The sequence below is a fragment of the Pogoniulus pusillus genome, chromosome Z, assembly GCF_015220805.1.
Source record: "Pogoniulus pusillus isolate bPogPus1 chromosome Z, bPogPus1.pri, whole genome shotgun sequence".
Taxonomy (NCBI): Eukaryota; Metazoa; Chordata; class Aves; order Piciformes; family Lybiidae; genus Pogoniulus; species Pogoniulus pusillus.
In genome coordinates this window covers 87,937,069-87,956,715 of record NC_087309.1, presented here as the reverse complement: position 1 = coordinate 87,956,715, position 19,647 = coordinate 87,937,069, and the positions used below count along the sequence as shown (strand labels likewise).

The 19,647-nt window shown below is 45.6% G+C and overlaps 1 protein-coding gene across 4 annotated transcripts in view; it reads right to left on the bottom strand.

Moving 5' to 3' along the window:
• Positions 1–19,647, bottom strand: part of LOC135173361 (PH and SEC7 domain-containing protein 3-like) — a 115,328-nt gene that overhangs the window by 70,925 nt on the left and 24,756 nt on the right. For 3 of the 4 annotated variants that reach the window (XM_064140206.1, XM_064140202.1, XM_064140203.1), the window contains 3 exons: positions 7,905–8,111; positions 7,722–7,802; positions 4,546–4,658 (listed from right to left, as the gene is read on the bottom strand). In XM_064140206.1, the coding sequence (XP_063996276.1) occupies positions 4,546–4,658; positions 7,722–7,802; positions 7,905–8,111 (401 nt within the window). Of the gene's footprint in view, positions 1–4,545; positions 4,659–7,721; positions 7,803–7,904; positions 8,112–18,656; positions 18,735–19,647 lie in introns of those variants that run through there. The other variant, XM_064140204.1, reaches the window with a different exon arrangement.

Sequence of the window (19,647 nt, the reverse complement as noted above, 5' to 3'; positions counted from 1 at the left end):
AGAGACATAACCAGAGTCATACATAAACCCACAACTGGACCTTTAAGAACAGCTGAAACTGTGCCTCATAGTCTAATTGAGTCTGTTCCTTAAATGAGAATCTGTTTTATCAAGAAATACACATAATTAAATAGATGACCAGTGAGGTCATTCCACGGCTCCCAAGCCAGAACAGCCTTTCTTTCATCTTTTAATGACTGTCAAAACTATCTTGCAGCACCCATGGATGAAGTAAACTAGGCAGGAAACCATGCTGTCACTCTTTGCTTGATAATGTCAGTACCACAGCCTGGAACAACTCCATTTATTTCAGGACAGAAGAGGAAGAGTAAAATATATACATTCTCATGTGCAGAGTGGATACAACATGGTATCCCACTTTCCTCCTCTGGTGCCCTCCCCATTCACAGCTCAATTAGACTGAGAATTTTGGAGAATTCAGTAAGCTATTTAAGGTACATTAGTTCCACATTAGGTGGTCCTATAGCAAGGGCAGGAAGAGACAGATTACAGTCCTGGAGTCACTGTGGCAGACTTTGGGTGCAATCAGCATGGCTTCACCAAGGGCAAATCCTGCCTGACAAATCTGGTGGCCTTGTATAAACAGGTCACAACATTAATAGATGAGGGGCAAGCAATGGATGTCATTTCACTGGACCTGAGCAAGGCCTCTGACACTGTCCCACAGCTCATCCTGGTCTCCAAGCTGGTGACACATGGGTTTGATGGGTGGACAACTAGATGGATAAAGAACTGTCTTGATGGCCACACACAAAGAGTGGCTGTCAATGGGTCCATGGCCAAGGGGAGGACAGTGACAAGTGGAGTCCTCAGGGATCAGTCCTGTTCAATGTCTTTGTTGGTGACATGGGCAGAGGCACTGAGTGCCCTCAGCAAGTTTGCTGACAACACCAAGCTGTGTGGTGCAGCAGACATGCTGGAGGGAAGGGATCCATTCAGAGGGACCTGGACAGGCAGGAGAGGTGGGCACAAGCCAACCTCATGAGGTTCAACAAGACCAAATGTAGTGTCCTGCATCTGGGTTGGGGCAATTCCAAGCACAAATCCAGGCTGGGCAGTGACTGGCTGGAGGGCAGCTCTGAGGAGAGGGACTTGGGGGTGCTGGTGGATGAGAAGCTCAACATGAGCCAGCAGAGTGCACTTGCATCTCAGAAAGCCAACCAGATCCTGGGCTGCATCAGGAGAAGTGTGGCCAGCAGGTCGAAGGAGGTGATTCTCCCCCTCTGCTGTGCTCTGCTGAGACCCCACCTGGAGTACTGCATCCAGTTCTGCAGCCCCTATGACAAGAGGGATGTGGAGATGCTGGAGCATGTCCAGAGAAGGGCCACGAGGATGATCAGAGGGCTGGAGCAGCTCTGCTATGAGGACAGACTGAAAGAGTTGGGGCTCTGAGGTGAACTTATTGTGGCCTTTCAGTATCTGAAGGGGGCCTACAAAAAAGCTGAGGAGGGACTTTTTGGGCTATCAGGTAGTGACAGGACTAGGGGGAATGGAGCAAAGCTGGAGATGGGTAGGTTTAGACTGGATGTGAGGAAGAAGATGTTCACCATGAGAGTGGTGAGAGCCTGGAATGGGTTGCCCAGGGAGGTGGTTGAGGCCCCATCCCTGGAGGTGTTTAAGGCCAGGCTGGATGAAGGCCAGCCTGATCTAAGGTAGGGTGTTCCTGCCCATGGCAGGGGGTTTGGAACTAGATGATCCTTGTGGTCTCTTCCAACCCTGATTGATTCTATGATTCTATGACTTAGGAAAGTCAGTGTATACTGTCATTTGCAACAGTGGACACCAATTTCATAGTCCTCATTTCCACACTTCTCCTCTTTTAAAATCTAAAATATACTGGCTGTGCATAAATCCAGATGAGGGTGACAGTACCTATGGTACTATTTATCACATCTGCCTCTAGCCAGTTTCCAAACGTTAGGAACACATTAGGAAAATATTTTCTCTAGTCTCTTGCTCATTAACACATGGTGCTACCTTTCCTTCTCTCACAGCCATTTATGACAAGCACACACAGCAGGCAGATGTACAGAAAAACCTTTGTAGCCAAGTCAGGTAATGACTATGCACAGATCTCTCTGTGCTGTGAAGGAATAAAAATGAGGACAGATTTATCTCATACTCAGTGTGACTATCAGAGGCTTAACTCTGTGCTAGATGAAGCCATTACAAATAGATGTTCCTCAAGGTAAGAATGTTAGGAGGAAGTTCTTCACAGAGAGAGTGATTTGCCATTGGAATGGGCTGCCCAGGGAGGTGGTGGAGTCACCATCCCTGGAGGTGTTCAAGAAAAGACTGGATGAGGCACTTGGTGCTATGGTCTAGTTGATTGGAGAGGACTGGGTGATAGATTGGACTGGATGATGCTCAAGGTCTCTTCCAACTTGGTTGATTCTATGGTTCTTTGACTATGTTTCCTTATGATGTTTGAACAGGCCCTAGCCCCCAAGCAATGTGGCTGAACTATAACAGAACATAAAATGAGAGAATTATCACTAACAGCAGTAAGTCTGAAGCAGCTTTAATCTGGGGCTGTGGTCTACGCATTTCTCTAGAGTAGTCAGTACTCTCATTTCCAAACCACAGATGCATCCAGAAGATTGAAAAAGGAAAGGGGAAAAGAGAGGCAAAGACAGTTCTTGGTTTCCATTGAAAGGAACAACCACCATATTTCTGTGGTGTAGCACTCCACCATTGGCAGTAGATGATGCTGAATTCTGGGAAGAGTTTCCAGAACTCAGTATAATCTAAACACTTACTCAGGCTCAGAAGTTGTACTGTTCCTTCTGCACACTGGACTAGAGTAAGGCTCATCAACATACAAGCCATTATTTCAGTCTGGACCTACTTGACTACCTGTGATGTCTTGAAATGAGAAGGACATTAGGAAGTGGACAAAGATAGCATGAGAGCAGACCCTGTCTTACTGCCACCTCTTACCCTCCCCAGCATGCCAGCCAATACAGCTGAACTGGCACAAAGTGGACAAACATGACTGTACTGCAATGAGAGCAGGTCAAAAAGCAAGGAGTAAGGAGGTGTGGAAGTACCTCCAAATGTAGTACCTCCTTCTCACTGCTGAGATTAAAGGCATAGCTTAGCCTTCTTATTTTCTTTCACTCTCTCCTCTCTTTCTCAGTGTATGATCAGCCTATGCTGCAATCACAGGGCTGCCTGCTTCTGCTGATGCTGCTGGCTCAATGCAGCAGCTATGCCAGTGGACAGCTTATTTTCTTCTCCAGTACCAATATCCTCGGGTTCGATCTGTGTGTTTCCTCGTTTCCCCTGTTGTGCTGGTTTGGGTGTTACCTGCTGCCCCCCCACACTTTGGAAATCACCCAGACTAGACTCAGACAGCTCTGGAAATTGAATGAATCTCATTATTTACAGCTTAGTGCAATACACAAGCAGATATTTAGAATATATACAGTTATATACAGACATATACAAGGTAAAAGGTAATACAGAAAGACAACAGCCCTCACAGAAACCTGAGTCCCCAGGAGGGGCTCCCAACTGCCCTTCCACCTTCTCCCACCCCTCTACCTTACCCTAGACGTTGCCTTGTGCCCCAAGGAAGAAATGAAGGATCAGTCAGGGGAGTTAGGAAGCAAGTGGATTAATCAGAGAGATGGTAGGTGAGGTTACAGAGAAATGCAGCTCAAAGCCCAGGCAGTGCCTGAATGCCAAATGCCTTACCTATGTTTATACTCTTGTTCTTATACATCTCAGCAAGCCTATGAGTGAAGTAGACATCACCATTGTTTCTCTTTCGCAAACTGTGATCTAATCATTTTTACCAAAACATTCTAGCTAGCTTCAAACCAGCACACCCATCCATTGCCAAAATGACTGAAAACACTAGCAAGAAGGCAGTAGTCCAACAGATGTTGGCTAGCCAGAGTCTGGATGCAGATCCCAAAACTCACCCCCACAACTAGCAAGAACTGGCATTCCTGCTGTCAGTGCATGTAGAGATCCAGGCACTGAATAGAGTAGTGAAAGAAAACAGCTTCTCTTCCTCCTTAGATGGGATCTGTTCTCATCCATGTGCATGTAGCTATGGTCAGAGAGACCAGGAACCACATCTGAGGACACTCAAATCATAGAATCATAGAATCAACCAGGTTGGAAGAGACCGCCAAGACCATCCAGTCCAACCTATCACCCAGTCCTATCCAATCAACTAGACCATGGCACTAAGTGCCTCATTCAGCCTTTTCTTGAACACCTCCAGGGACAGTGACTCCACCACCTCCCTGGGCAGCCCATTCCAATGGCAAATCACTCTCTCTGAGATGATAAAACTGAGAAGGCCTAAACACCTTTCCTCACTGTGGTTAAATACTTATTTTTCACTGCCTTACCATGATGATGTGTGGAGAAAATGAAAGGCTTCAATGCTCACCACAGGCATGGCAATTAAACACCTTCAGTTCCTGGGCATGCATCACAGATGCTATTGAAAGCGAGAATGAAGGAAAAGGAAGATAATAAAAAGCCTTATATAAAAAATAAAGTTACCTTGAGAAGAAATGGTGTTTGGGTTGCACTGGTAGTATCTGCTAGAGAAGTGGATTAAAACTCTCTCTCTTTCCTGAGTTTCTCCAATAAGTGAAAAGGCTTTAAAGAAACTCCTAAAAGAAGAGTGGAAAAAGGCAAAAAGGCAAAATTAAAGTCATAAATCCTTTTTTACCTCACACAGCACACAGAGCAAAGCACACTTTGTGGGAAGAAGTATGTAAGAGCACACCAGATATTCAGTTCTGAGAAGCCCTTCTAGGAAAACAGACTATTATACCATGTGCAGTTAATCCCAACATTATAGCAAATGAAAGAAGAGTTAAATTACCACTAGTTTCAGCCACAGAAACATAAACTAATAAGCAACTAAAATATTTGAAAGAGCTGATCTTATTTTTAACATTTTTATTTGCTTTGGAAATGGAGTGCAGCAGGTGTTGTTTATGCATGACATTCATATAGGGTGCTCTCTGCCCCTTCCCTTTCTAGTTGTCTGTTATCCCTTTACCTTTTAACTTTACACTCATAGTATTCCCATTCAAATCAGAGGAGCTACTCCAGACAGTGAAGTCAAGCACACTCAGTGAGGTCCCCCTTCTGAAGGGTCACTTTGCAGAGGGATGTGTGACTACATAACCTGCAGAAAACATCTGAGGAAGAGGGCAGAAGAATCACAGCATCTCTCAGAGAGGTTCAACAGCAGGAGGAGCAACCTGTCCCACCTCAGTTCCTGCTCCTCAGAGCACAGGGTTGGTGCATATATGGGCACACCGGTTAGACTCAGCCAGCAAGCCTGTGCAAAGAAGTGGGACACACAAACATCTTCCACTCTTCATCCAACACTTAACCACCTCACTTCTTAACCATGACACTGGTCTTCCTCCTAGAAAAGCTCACCTCACAGCCCAAGAACCTCTGCGCCTCACAAAATCTCTCCATGCTGAAGCCAAGAGACAACCTCAGAATTTATCAAGCCTATGCTTATTTGTCAGGATGCTGCTGAGAAAAGCCTGAACCACAAACCTTCTGGGTCGGATACAAGCTGGCGTACAAAATGAATGCCTAATACCCAAATGTTAAATACCCCAGGAGACTGAAGCTAACACCAGACGTGCACTTTGTTGCTGGAACATTCACATCTGTCTAGTCTGGACGAATAAACATTGATCTCTCCTCTTTGATGCAAGGTCAGAGAGAGGCTGCTCTTGTAACAATCTCGCACCCATACACAGTGTGATCTGCCTGGTAATAACTTAATTTCACATCTAATGTATTGCAAATAACTCAATTCGCAAGTAGATACAACTAAATCCTTGCAGCGTTTCTATTTCCTTCCTACTTCATGCCCTCTTGATACATTCTGACAACCAGCCATGTTTCTTCCTCCTCCAGCTTAGGCTCTGTGCCTGACATTCTCCTGCCCATGACAGGCACTACCAACCTACACCCTCTCTTCCTCTTCAGCACATCTATGCCCCCTCGAAAGCTGCCTCAGAGAGGCAAGCAATCAAACAGCATTTGGTAAATAAACAAGGCAGATTCCTCACTGCCAGAGGACAAGGCTGTGGCTGAGGACCACAGAGGAGAGATTCTGCCCACTGGGAAGACAAGGATGGACACTGAGAAGGACTGGAGCAATGGTTCCACCTCCTTCCCTCCTGTGGTCCCGTGGAACATGCAAGAGATGCATTCACTAGATGTAAGGGCAATGTGGGTCCAGGGTGTAGAAGCAGAGCAGGATGATGAAAGAACCCACCTCTTGTTGCAGACTTGCCATTGACAGTGGTAGACAGGGGACAACAACATCCCATATTCTGGCAGCATGCTGGACCTGGACTGCTGTGATGGGCTCAAAAATACTTAACAAACCACAGCTTGCCAGGGAGCCAGCAGCAGCAAAGTACATATTTCTCACTCTTTGCAAGCACAAGGCAACACACTTCAGCTGCCCCAGACTCCAGTATGACATTGTGTTTCCAGCCTTTTCTGTGTGCCCAGGGCACATAGTCAGCAGCTACTGTGGCTACTTCCAAAATCTCAGCAAAGCCCTGGCACACCTAAGTCTCAGATGAGCCAGGACATATTTTAGAGGTCATGACTATTAATATTAACAGGAGGTCTACTGGGAGTAGAGACCTCCTAAATATGTGCCTCAAAGCAATTAGGTGTTGGATTTCACAATTTAAAAGATGGATATATTTAGCAGCATGCTTCAGGGCTGCTAAAACCCAGAATGAAGAGCAGATTTCCCACTGCCCCAGTTGCTCCCAGCCTGTGCTTAGTGGGTGTTCCATCTCAGATCCGTTATCCTGCTGCAGGAGCAGGTGATTCCCTCTTCCACAGTGACATTTCCTTTCTGCCTCCTTGGGCAGCCAGGACTCCTGCTTTGGGGTCTGCCAAGGTCTCCCGCAGCCTGCCCCTTGGAAATGCATTTGCAATGGAATTAGCAAGCGTCTGTGGACACCCTAGTTTTGTATCACCAGGAAAAAAAAGACACTAGTAGCTTCAGATTTTAAACTTTTAATCCCTTCAAATGCCAGAACACCAGAGTAGTGTTTTGCCTCCTAAGAAAAGAAATACTGTAAACAAACATCGTTGAGGCCTAATTCCAGTGCAAAAAGGAAGGAAAATTGAAGGGCTGGGCTTCCAAACACCCACATTGGCAGCTACCAAACTCTCAACAGCATTTTCCGTGTGGAAGCTTTTGCTGTTCCACACATTTTTGGGTGCCTTAGAGGGATGTGGTGAGGGGAGCTGTTGAACCACATCAAACCCTTGTCCTGGCTTTGTGCATGCATCTGGACAGAGCAAGCTCCAAGAGGCATCAGCCATAATTTCTGTGTGGCTCAGCTGTGAGCAACACCTTCATTCCCCTGCAGCACCTGGCATACTACATGTCCCCTGTTTTCTGCATGACTGATGATTTTTTTTCATCTCTTCTGCATCAAGGACCATCTCTAAGCAGATCTACCCACAGATCTCCCTCTCCAGGAAATGCCACCACTCCATGAGCACTTTAGAGAATGTCAACATGCCAAGCCAAACAGAAAAGAAAAGCTCCATACCAAAAATGTGTCACATCCCTCCCTTCTTTCCTGCCCCCACAGGGCAGCCACTTCAATAAGGACAACACAGCAAACATCACTGTCACTAAAACAATATAAGTGGCCACGTACCTGAGTGAGCAGTCCAGCGTCATGCCCGTGAAGTCAAAAAACTTCAGGTATTCTTCAGCTACAAGCTTGCTGAAGTCATTGCTTTAAACAAACAAATATGCAAAGGTTATAATTCAAGAGTGAATCCCTCCAGAACCAGCAAGAAGAACAAGATGGCTAAAGGCCTCATAAATGGGCACATACTTTTTACCCAAATGCTTTGCCACATCAGAGCGTTTGAATCTGTCCAGATGGTAGAGGCGCTTAGCCAGGCGCCTGGCTGCTTCCAAATTGCTGCTGCTGCCATTGCTGAGATCATGGCTAAGGACTCCCATGACATCTTTCTCCTGAAGTTCATTGCTCCCCATGGCAGCACTGGAGTCTAACACCATATTCTGCAGTTCAGCATTGCTATGAGATGGAAATAATACAAAAAAGGAGAAAAATGAGATGACATTACAGTTTCAAGAAGGATTTAATTCCACTGAAACAGAAGGCAACTAATGGTGCAGAAGCAAGATTACATGGTACAGCAAATTCCACTTAATTGAAGGAGCTGTGTGGAACAGGGACATTTATTTAGCAGTCACCAGAAGTTAAAAAAGTTAAACATGGAGATGCAAATATAGGTTTTTCAGCCCAGAAATACCTTCTGAGTGTGCTGAGTGTCCACAACTTGTGCTTACTTCACACACAGCTGCTTCGTATTATCAACATACACCTGACAACACTGGCTCCTCATTTTCTTCTTGCACTAGTATTTTTTTGACCAAATCACTTGCTTACCTTGAAAGTGTCCCTATAAAAGTAGGTTGTTAGCCAATTTTCAGGAGAAAATGCAGCAAGCAAGCAGCGGTGTTCAGTAGCTTTGAGCTGACCCAGCACAAGTCCTCTTACTCACTGTGCCCCAGTTCTCTAGGAAACAAAACAACTCCCTGAATTTAAAATAACATCCCCAGAAGTCTCTCCATGGCTTCCATGCCACCATGAGTCATGGGCATCCCATGGATGGGTACCATTAGAAACAGCAGGACTCAAAGCAAGGCACTCAGTTTAGTGAATGTGAGAGACATAAGTCACCTAGGCTAGCCTAGAGGAACTGATTGCTTTCCTCCTGTTCCCTCGTGTTGAGAATAACTTCCTTCACAAGCTGCTCAGAGTTCTGTTCAGCAAGGTCTGCTCAACATGGCAATCCCAGGGCACTTCACACAAATCATGCATTTATAGATTCCTCCCACCTTAACTACAGCAGGAAAGCTTTGGTTGAGCTGTGTGCCTGTTTTGCTTCTCCCATCAAAGAGGTAAGAGCTCTCCATACCAGAAAGCACACCCACACACACATACACACACCCCTGCACAAGAGGCAAACTTTTAACTTTGGAAAAGCTTTTCCTCTGACACTGCCACGAAAATTCTTGCAACTTATTTGCCCCATGTGTGTATGTGCATGGCAGCATTTCTATTTTTAACAAATACAATATAGAAATTCTTTCCTCTGAATCCTCCTTCACATAGATCTAATGAACAATCAGCAGGGGTCATGCACAGGGCAGATATGAGCGGAATGAGTTAAAGATGACTTTAAACACAGCTCTCCAACATGCCATGGTTTCACACACCACTGTAATCTTCGAGGTTGACAAGCCATGGTTAGACAACTGAAAACTCCACTCCTGTTATAGTTCTAGCCAATTACTGACATGTCTGCTAGTCACTTTTTAACCCTATAAGGATGAGATTTTCATGTAACATGAGCTGAAAATACAAATCTTTACTATTCTGCATGCCTCCTTGCACACAAATCATTGCCTGTGCCTTACCTCTCTTCTTATGCATGGCTGAAGAGAAGGAGATATATGGTACTCCTACAGGAAGGAGACTGGCCCATTTCATGTCTGTTTTCACCTTCCTAGTGCTGCTGCAGCATCAAAGGTATCACAGATCCACACTCTGGGTACAACATTTTTTATCAAGTATTAGGGGAAAACAGAAACCTAACTTGTTCAGGAAAGTACTAGGGATTCGACTTTGCATTTATTTCAGGGCTTTAGTCTCAGTGCTCTGTTAAGGTGTTAGTGCTGTAAATGCAATTTCAACAGCATTAACGTCGCTGACCACTAGCTACCCTAGAAAACACAAAAGGCTCTTCCTGATACTGATACTATGAGAAATGCCTACTCAGCCCTTTCTAAAAGCACTAGCCAATGTCTGCAATTCTCTGAATTTGATCTGCTCCGGACTCGTGAAGAAAGCAAATTCCCAAGTCCTCTGGCATATGCCTGTGACCTACTGTTCTCTGACAATGCCTTGTCCATTCCAATCAAGCACAACTGCTTTCACACTTCCAACTCTCGAACAATCAACAAGAGCAAAGTATAATCAGGGGAGCCAACACCCCTGTACGGAGCCTGTGTCTTACAAACGCTGCGTCAAAAGCCATGCCAACTTGCAGAGCCTCACTCATAAATCTCAGTGTTGTTTCACCACTGCTCTTTATTAAAGGAAGTATTTATAGCCCTGAAAGATGGCCAAAGATGACAAGAAACATCTGCAACCTGCTAGGAACCCGTGCACTACAAAAGTCAATGTTAACACAAACCACCACAAGTTTAGAAAGAAGGGAAGTGCCAGCATTCACCAGTTAAAGAAATATAACATTATGGTAACTCCTAGTTTCTATTTTGCCTCTTGGGAGCAGTGGCTAGCATGTGAATGAGGAACACCCAGCAAAGAGAAGACTGTGCTCTTTCCCTTGCTTGTCAAAACAGTCAACAGGACTATATGAGGAACTTCATCTTTTAACCTCCCTGATTTAAAACTATCCTGATGGGGATTCTGGTGACATATCAGCTCAAAAAAAATAAGAGATGCTTCCTTCAGCTGTTCTGACAGTTAATTATGTTACTACTTAACAAGCACAGGGTGGCAATCAAATCAATAATATAGGTTGTCTGTAACGTAAGTCTCTTGTTCAGGGAAAAAGTCAGATTTTTAACATAAAAGTAAGAGTTCAATTCTCAAGTTTCTTAGTGAGGAGGCTTAGGAAATGCATTGTACTGCACATAACTACTGCAAACTGCCCTCTACACAGGTCATTTTATCAGGGTCTGGGGAGCGCTGTTCAGGGAAAAGACTGACACCTTTTCTTACCTTTAGTCTCTCTTTGCCTTCCATACCTCAGTTTCCCCTGCTGCTGAACACATTTGGAAGATTTGTCTCCTTCTGTAAAGTGCTTATAATAGACCCTAATTGATATATATGAATGACCAAGGCTAAAAATAGGCCTGTCTTCAGCAGTCTACAGTTTCTATACAGCAGCATTACCAGCAAAAAAAGAGCCAAGAAAGGGCCTTGTGGTGCAGAAAAAGACTAGACATAGATTTTTTTCACAAAGCTATATTCCTTATCATGTGAAAATGAGAAATTTCCACAAAAAAAAAAAGTAGGCTGAAAATGTAATAGATCACATTCTCCCCCACCCTGGATTCAAAGTCAGAAGCAGCCCTAACAATACTACTGCTAGCAGCCTGTACAGCAACATCTGATGACTTTCATCTAGAGACTCTTATGTTAATCTTTGCTACCAGAAACCAGAGAAAACAGAAGATACAAAAAACATCAGGTCAGACTCTTCGGTCCTACAAAGCTATGCCCAGAATCCAAGTCTTTACACCTTCTTATTTCTGTCCCCAGCAGTGCACTCTTGATACATCTGCCAAAGCATCCTTAGGTTCACAGCCAATGCACAGAAGCTGTGACCGCCACATCCAGCAGAAATTGCAGCAATTTGTTAAGCAGCTGGTACTGTAAATTTAATACCTTCTAACAGCAGCAGCTACCCCTCCACACTCACTGTTGAAACACAGGCAGACTTTAACATCTGTAAAGCTAGTTTCCCATAACACACTGAAACAACTAGTCAGAGTCTGAAATATCTTAAATTGTTTTCTTCACTTACCCCATTATTGACCAGACCTACAGACATTTAGCTCCCAGTGGCAGGGTATGTCAGTTTTGTCCTGCCCAGCACTTAGCACACAATCTGTTCAAGAATATTCTAAATTCACTTGTTCCCCACACCCTATATCCTGGGTTTCATCAAAATCAAAACCATCTACAACTGTTTGGAGAATGGCTGCAACTTCCAGACAAAAACAGAGCAAGGTCAGCAATATCATGGCAAGGACACAGGTACTTCATATCTCAATGATCCACACTCTCAGTCTGCTGGGCTGCTTCTGGAAACCTTGCCATGAGTACCTGCAGTTTCATGTACCTCAAAGCTTGTAATGTACTTTGTCTTTTAGCAAACCCATGGGGAAAACCTTCTCTGTTTTGTCCCAAGGAAGAAAAGCACATTAGTGTTTTGCGCTACAGGTGGAGAGATGAGATCCATCACAGAGCAACTGCCCCAACCACTTAGAAGGAGCTGTTTGCTGTTGACACTGAATGACAAGGTGTGACAGCTCAGTCTATGTGCTGTCCTCAGCACAGCCATGTCAGTGAACCCAGCCTGCCACTGCCTGCAGTTTTTGCTGCATGCATAGCATATGCTTCTGTGGCACACCATCTCTCTCAGATGCAGATGGGCACTTCACTGAGGAAACATAAAAATATCTAGTATGCACTGGATGCACTGGATGCACTGATTTCAAGAGGAGCTTGGATATGACAGGTCTAGGACCTTCACAGGTCTTTTTTTGAAATAGAGGAGGAGGAAATAGTGGGGGGGGGATAACATTTTTTTCTCTCAAATAAACCTGCACATCTTTAGCATAAGCTTTCTTTAAGGCAGGCTAGATCAGGCATTTGCCAGCAAAGTCCAGCAGAGCAAAACGAAGCAATGATTAAAAATAAGGAAGGGTGGAGAGGCATTCTGGCACACAGAAGCTCAGGCCAGAACAAATGTTGTTTTCAGCAGGAGTGCAGTATCTGCTGGGGAGCCATGCTGGGGCTGATAATCACCTCCTGAAGCACCACACTAGCCCTGTTGTTTATAATGACTTTACTCTGAGCCTTCCTCAAGTTCTGAAAGAGAGAAGACCTTCCCCCTCAACCATATCCATCAACCCCGGCTGTGAAAAACGCTCTCGATTTCTAATCCAACAGCCCCTCGCCAGCAGCTCTCACTCTCACAGTATGGCAGGGACATCACAGAAAGGCAGATGCATTTGAATGCTCCTGACACCAAGCTTAGGCTGCAGAGGGAAGAAAACTACCCTCAGTAAAAAGTCCTGCCCTGAGGGAATGAATCCCTGCCTTACAACTCTTCAGAGAGGTATACTTAGCCACTGAAACCCTTCCACATTTCAGAGCTTGGCAAAGACGATCCGTGGCACAGGCCGAATTTTGTTTCAAGGGAGTTGACAAGCCCTGCTCTAGCAGCCTGGCTCTGAAAGAAGTAGCCCCACCAGAGAAAGTGAAGAAATCTCGGCAGCAGAGGGACGTCATGAGTCAGTTCCTGCTGCAAATGACCGACCACACGGACGGGCTGGGAACAGCTCCGAGCTGGCTTCTTCGGGTGCCAGAAAAGTGCAAGCACAAAACCAACACAGAGCAATGATTTACCTTGACAGCTACTTCCATCTCCAAGGCTCTTCCAAGATAAAACTCTAGGAAGGGAAGAAAAGTAATAAAAATAAAGCCCTTTCCTAGCAGTTGACTCACTGTGCTATTTCACTCTGAATGGTTTATTCAGCTTTGAAGTCCTACGTATGGATTCTCTTCAAAGACACACTTTGAAGTAGGTCCCTCTTTGAGGACTGGCACAGCTGCGCTTTGCTGCAACTGGATTCGGTAGGTGTCTCATGAGCACAACATCAGCCAGGACACATGAAGGGAGGATGGTTTCTACAACCCTGAGTATTCACCAAGTATCCATTAAAATCTAACTCAGCCCTTGTCATGTCACGCAGAGAGGAGCAAAGTGAAAAAACACACAAACAAGCCCTGTAATCTCCTATTGGTTATCAATAAAACACACAGGCAAAGTGGGCTTCTGAGGCTGAAATGCATGCTGCTGCTTGAAAACAGCCTCTTGCTCCCGGCAATCATCTGCCTTCTCCTTTGATTAAAAGAACTCCTGCCAGTTGTAAGTAAGGGAGCTAACAGCTAAAGCGCTCAGAAAATGCCATTCTGGTACACTTGCACTGCAGCAAATGCAAACACTACCATTATGGGATCACAGCTTTCAGGCAAGACCTGCTACACACAGGGACGGGATTGCAGCTCTTTCTGAAGACAATGTGGTTTTTATAACACAGATATGCTGGCTTGCTGCCACCTGAAGTACAAACATTTTGCTAAAAATACTTCATTTGGTTCCACTTTGGCCTTAGGCTCCTTACATCACTGTGATGAGGGTTAGTGATCGCAAAGGGACTCTCACCGCATTAATGTCTCCATGCCTAGAAAGTGAACACCTGGCCCTCCAGACAGAGAGTGTCCAAGGGCTCCCCTTGGAATGGGTATTTCTGACAGATGCAACAACGTGTCAACCAGTCTCTTGGATACATCAGCATAGTCTCACGCTCAGGATCTGGCCCACCTGCCTCCACACAAGGAAAAACTAGATCCACAGAATGTACTGCACACCCATGACCCTGATCAGAAAACACTCAGACCCTAAGTGTTTTGGGAGCCCTCAAGCTCCCTCCTCTCAGCCTATGCACACCCTACATGCTGCGGGTACCAGAAGCCATCCCCTGACTCAGTGCCATCCTCCCAACAAGGCTCCTGCAGGGTCTTCTGGGATGGGAGCAAAACTAGGAAGGAAATAGAGTACTTTCCCCCTCAGCTGTGCTTACTTTAACTGTTTGAAGACTGAAAGTGCATATTAACAGGGCATCTGGCCCAGCTGGTACTTTCTGGCAGGGAGGAAAATAGATGCACAAAAATGTGTGTTTATGCCTTTCGGTTAAGGCTTCCCTCCAGATGTGCAGACAGAGCATTCCAGTACTTGCAGTAGTATCACCCAGGAGCTGTATGTTACAGCCATGCAGCAAAATGAACTAGCTGCCCTCAGAAAGAACAGTTAATAATAATAAAAGACAGAATTCCACAATAAAGGAAAAACAACCACTAACCAACTCCATGGCCCACCCAGCTGTACTTGCAGGGATTCTGCAGACTACATTGCCTAGTCTTTTTCCACCTGGTGCTCCTGCATCACATCCAACACTGCCTCTATGCTGCCCTGCCAGCTGCCAGGCTCTGCCTGTTTTCACCCCAATAGACAGAGGAACAGGAGAATTAACTATCAAAAACTTGGAAAGGGACTTGACTGCCAGCCAGTCGTGGCTAACAGATGAGACATCAGGCTGAACTTCAGGACCTACTTGGAGCTGGCAGACACCTCCGTTTCAGTGAATGAAGTCTTCCCGACCTAAATGGGTTTGACTTTAACAGAGATACGCCAAGAGATGCCAGCCTAGAAGCTGAGCTGCTGACAGCTTTACTGAGGCACTTTGTGCACTGCTCCACTGATCAGCTGGTCCAATTTTTGTTTGTCTGTTTGTTTTCTGTTTTGATTTTCCTTTCTGAATCCTAGTTTTGTTTGTTCTATTTTCAGAAGAGTATGGGATCTGAAGAGTGAAAACAGTTTGAAACAACAGTTTATTTAGCAACTAGAAGCAGTTTTACAAACTCGCTAAAAAAAGGTGCTGCAGGCACCTCGTTAGCCAGAGCAAAGCTAAACTCACACACTGTATTTCCAGACACTTGATAAAGTGATGCTACCCTCCTGCAGACAATATCAAAGTGATCAGTGTAGATTAACATTTCTGAAGTTACTAAGTGATCAATGGTGCTAAGCCCAGATGCAGACCTGTAACTAGAAGAGTCCCCCAGGCATCAGTGCTGGGTCCAGTCCTGTTCAACATCTTCAGAAATGACACTGATGTGTGGACAGAGTCTGCTCAGCAGGTTTGCTGATACCAAATCAGGAGGCTCGGCTGAGACACCTGAAGGCTGTGTGGCCATTAAGTGAGATTTAGACTGGAGACATGGGCAAAGAGGAACCCAATGAGGTTCATCAAGGATGAATGCAGAGTCCTGCACGTGGGAAGGGAGAATAAACTGCACCAGTGTGAGTCTGGAGGTGATCTGGTGAAAAGCAGAGAAGGACCTCCAACTCCTGGTGGACAACAAGCTATCCATGGGACGGCAAAATGACCTTGTGGCAAAGAACGCCAATAGGATCCTGGGGTGCATTAACAGTAGTGTGGCCAGCAGATTGAGGAAGGTTCTCCTCCCCCTCTACTCTGCCCTAGTGAGGCCCCACCTAGAATACTGCATCCAGTTCTGGCTTTCCCAGTTCAAGAGGTACAAGTTACTACTTGAGAGAGGCCAACAGAGGCCTATAAGGATGATTAAAGGGCTGGAGCATGTGGCCTATGAGGAGAGGCTGAGGGACCTGGGGCTTTTTGGTTTGAAGAGAAGACTTAGAGGGGATCTAATATATGTTTATAAATATAGGGGATCTAATAAATGTTTATAAATATATGAGGGCTGAGTGTCAAGAGGGAGAGAACAAACAAGCTCCTTTCAGTTGGACACTGTGATAGGACAAAGGGTAATGGGTATAAACTACAGCACAGAAAGTTCCATTTCAACATGAGGAAGAACTTCTTTACTGTAAGGGTCACAGAGCACTGGAACAGGCCTCCCTAGAGGGGTTGTGGAGTCTCCTTCTCTGGAGACTTTCAAGACCTGTCTGGATGCACTCCTGTGTGACCTGAACAGGATATTATGGTCCTGCTCTGGCAGCGGGGATGGACTTGATGATCTCCAGAGGTCCCTTCCAACCCCTAACACATCCTGTGATCATGTCAGCTGCCAAAATGCCACCAGTATCGAGATTTACTCCTTCAGACTGTGACACTAACTTTACGTGGATTTAACATACCTATGCTGGCATATTGTGTTTATTTGTGGCTCAACAACTGACATGCTGTAGCCCATGTGCAATAAAACATGGGCACCAGTATGCATCTTCTTGTTTACCACATGCAGATGCATTTGCCTGCTTATCCAGATATGTGGATGGCAGCAAATGTGAGGTATCATCTTATGACAGTCCTAGCTCTCCTAGGTCCCAGAATCTGTCATGAGAATCACATCCAAAGGCCAAAAAAGATAAGTTCACTTAGGTACACAGGGATCTCATCAGATCTCACACTGAATGAAAAATTCAACCAGTTTGCACAGTGAATCTCAAAGGGAAAAAGGTTCTACCAGACTGCCCTCAGACAGACTAACAGAATGAATTAATAAAGGTTATGTGTTAGATGCATAAATATTGAGTCTCATATCTGCACTGAAAATCAAATACAAAGTGCATTGGACAAAAATACCAGAACATGAACTAAAACCCAGGATTATAACTGGCACATAAGATACTGATAAAATAGAAGGAAACTTAAGGAATCAACCTGGAGAAAGGGATCAAAACTGGGTTTATCTGTCAACAAAGTTGACAGACACAACCCATAGGCAGATGAAAGAAAGCAACTACGGAAACCACTATGACAAGCAGAAACCACTAAGAGTAACACGGCAGCCTTTTGGAACTGCACTCTATGTTCTTGTGCACTTACTCTGATTGCACTTACACCAGATTGCTTAGCGAGTTTGTCTTCTTCCCCACACACCTTGAATTTCAAAAGAACATACATGTGACTTAATCTGTGTTTTCATCTCTAGGAAAAACATAAATAAAATAACAAGGCTTGCAAATTCTCCAAGCACCAGCAATTCTTTGAAGATGATGGCAGGTGGCAAATACTTAGCATTTTTGAGGATTAGAAACTGCAATACATATTTTCTTCTCCTCAGATTTAGAAAAATATTGGGCAATGTCCTACCAACAGAGACTGCATCTTCCAAGATAACTCAGGGAAAGAAATGCCAGAAGTTATTTCGTTTGTTTTGTTTTCTTTTTCTGGCTGCAGCATACAAAGGAAGGGGGAATGGGCAGTCTCTCACAAAGAATACAGAAAAAATAAATATTAGAAGAACGTCTTTCTGTCTTTAAAGTCTGAAAATAGAAAAGAAAGGTAAAGTATGAAGTTCTCTCAGTGATGATCTCTACTTCTAGACACAATGATGCTCTGCTGCTCACTGTATAAACAGGAAAGATAACTTATTCTTCCCTTGGGTGTATCTTACTACTTTGCAAATACGTCCCCTTCTTCACACTCTGATTGGGTGTAAATGATTACACCTAGCTCAGATGATGCAAACTCAGGCTCAGTGTCTGGATAGCATCTTACAGTCTTTCTTACTGCCTCTGTGAGCATGACTAAACTCCAATATACCAAGGCTAAGCCTTGCTCCATCTCAACACAAGTTCACCATCATGAGAAAGAGGAGTGTAGTTATCTGGATGCAGCAGTGGGGTCTGCATGCCTCTGCAAAGAAAACACAGAAGCAAGTGGACCAAACATAGCTACACATGCAGTATCTTTACTGGCACTGCAAAGCTTCATTACCCTGGCAACCTGTAGCTCAGCATGCTTCACGGCGACCCCGTTGTGCCCCAATACATAGCATGGCTGCCCTTCAGCTCTGACACTTCACACACATCCACCACTCCTCCTCCAGTTCTCCCACCCCCATGTGGGGAAACTTAAGGCTGCTTCACTTGCAGAAATTTGTTATTCTCCCATAAGGATGATCATTGCACACCTACAAATGAGATTAAGACCCCCAAAAGGCACCAAGAGCTGAAACCATTTCCAAAGGAGGGAAACCTTCTCGCCCTTCTCCCACAGGCATCCCTCCTCCACTGGCCAGGCACAAAGGGCATCTAAGCTGTGCTAGGGAAAGACTACTTGCAAAAGAAAGGCAACCTGTCCTGCGGGAAAACCCAGAGACCAGCTGACATTCTCCCGCCGCAGGAAGCGTGGCGGGTAGCTGTCAGAGCAGGCATGTCGCACGGCTCTCGCCAGGACTTACTGTGTTTAACCACGTCCGGCAGCTGATAGGGAGAACAGCAGGGACGAAACATCCAGACACCCGGGAGCCCATAGGAACTTGCAGCCTGCAAGCCTCTAATCTCTCTTTTTTCCTCCTTTTTTTTTTTCAGTTCTGAAGGCATGTGACCGGCCTTCACATACCAGAGCTGACCCCTCCCAGAGCCAGCGATTTCCTAAGCGCAGAGAAGGATGTTACCCTCCCGCTTACTCATTGCCAGACTAGGTTTCCTTGCCTCGCACACTAAAAACTCACGCCATCTAGGGACTGCACGTCGGCATGTCTCCACAGAGATACAGAAGGTGCCGCGGTGCAGAGCCACCTGGTATTAGGAGGGCATGGCTATGGGGAGCATCTACGCTTCCTTTCCTAAGTGGCATACGACTTTCCATTTCCAGGTGCAAGCCATTAGCTGCCTGCACTTGCTTCCTTACGCTCCCCTTCTGTACCCGACCGTGAAGAACTGCCAGTATTTCACACTCTGTTCCCCCATAAATTAGAGCTGGTACTTGGAAGTGTACTCTCTCCCCACGCACTTTCCCACACATTTTTTATGTTCCTCAAATACCACGGCACAGGGAGCTGCTGAGATTCTGGTTTCAGTTGTTCACTTGGACTGGCAGCAGAGTCCCTGCTTCTTCTTGTGCCTCACTGAAACATTGCAACTGCTTTGCTCCCAAGCTTCCTGCATCCCAAATCCCCCCTGCTTCGCTTTGCACTTGTCACTGTTCACATGCTGAGACCCCCCCCCACACCGGCCTCTAGCTCTACAGGATAGGGTCCTCCAGTCGGTCTTGTGCCTGCACCCGCAAGGGTGGGCAGAGGAAGGCGCGGGAGCCCCTGCGGCAGGCAGCGCCGGCAGCTCTGCAGCGAGCACGGAGACCTCCGGTGGCTCCGCGATATATGGCAGCCAGGATGCTGTCTGCCAGCTTGCACCGGTGCCAGCGGGAAGCCGGGCCTGGGAGCGCTGCCT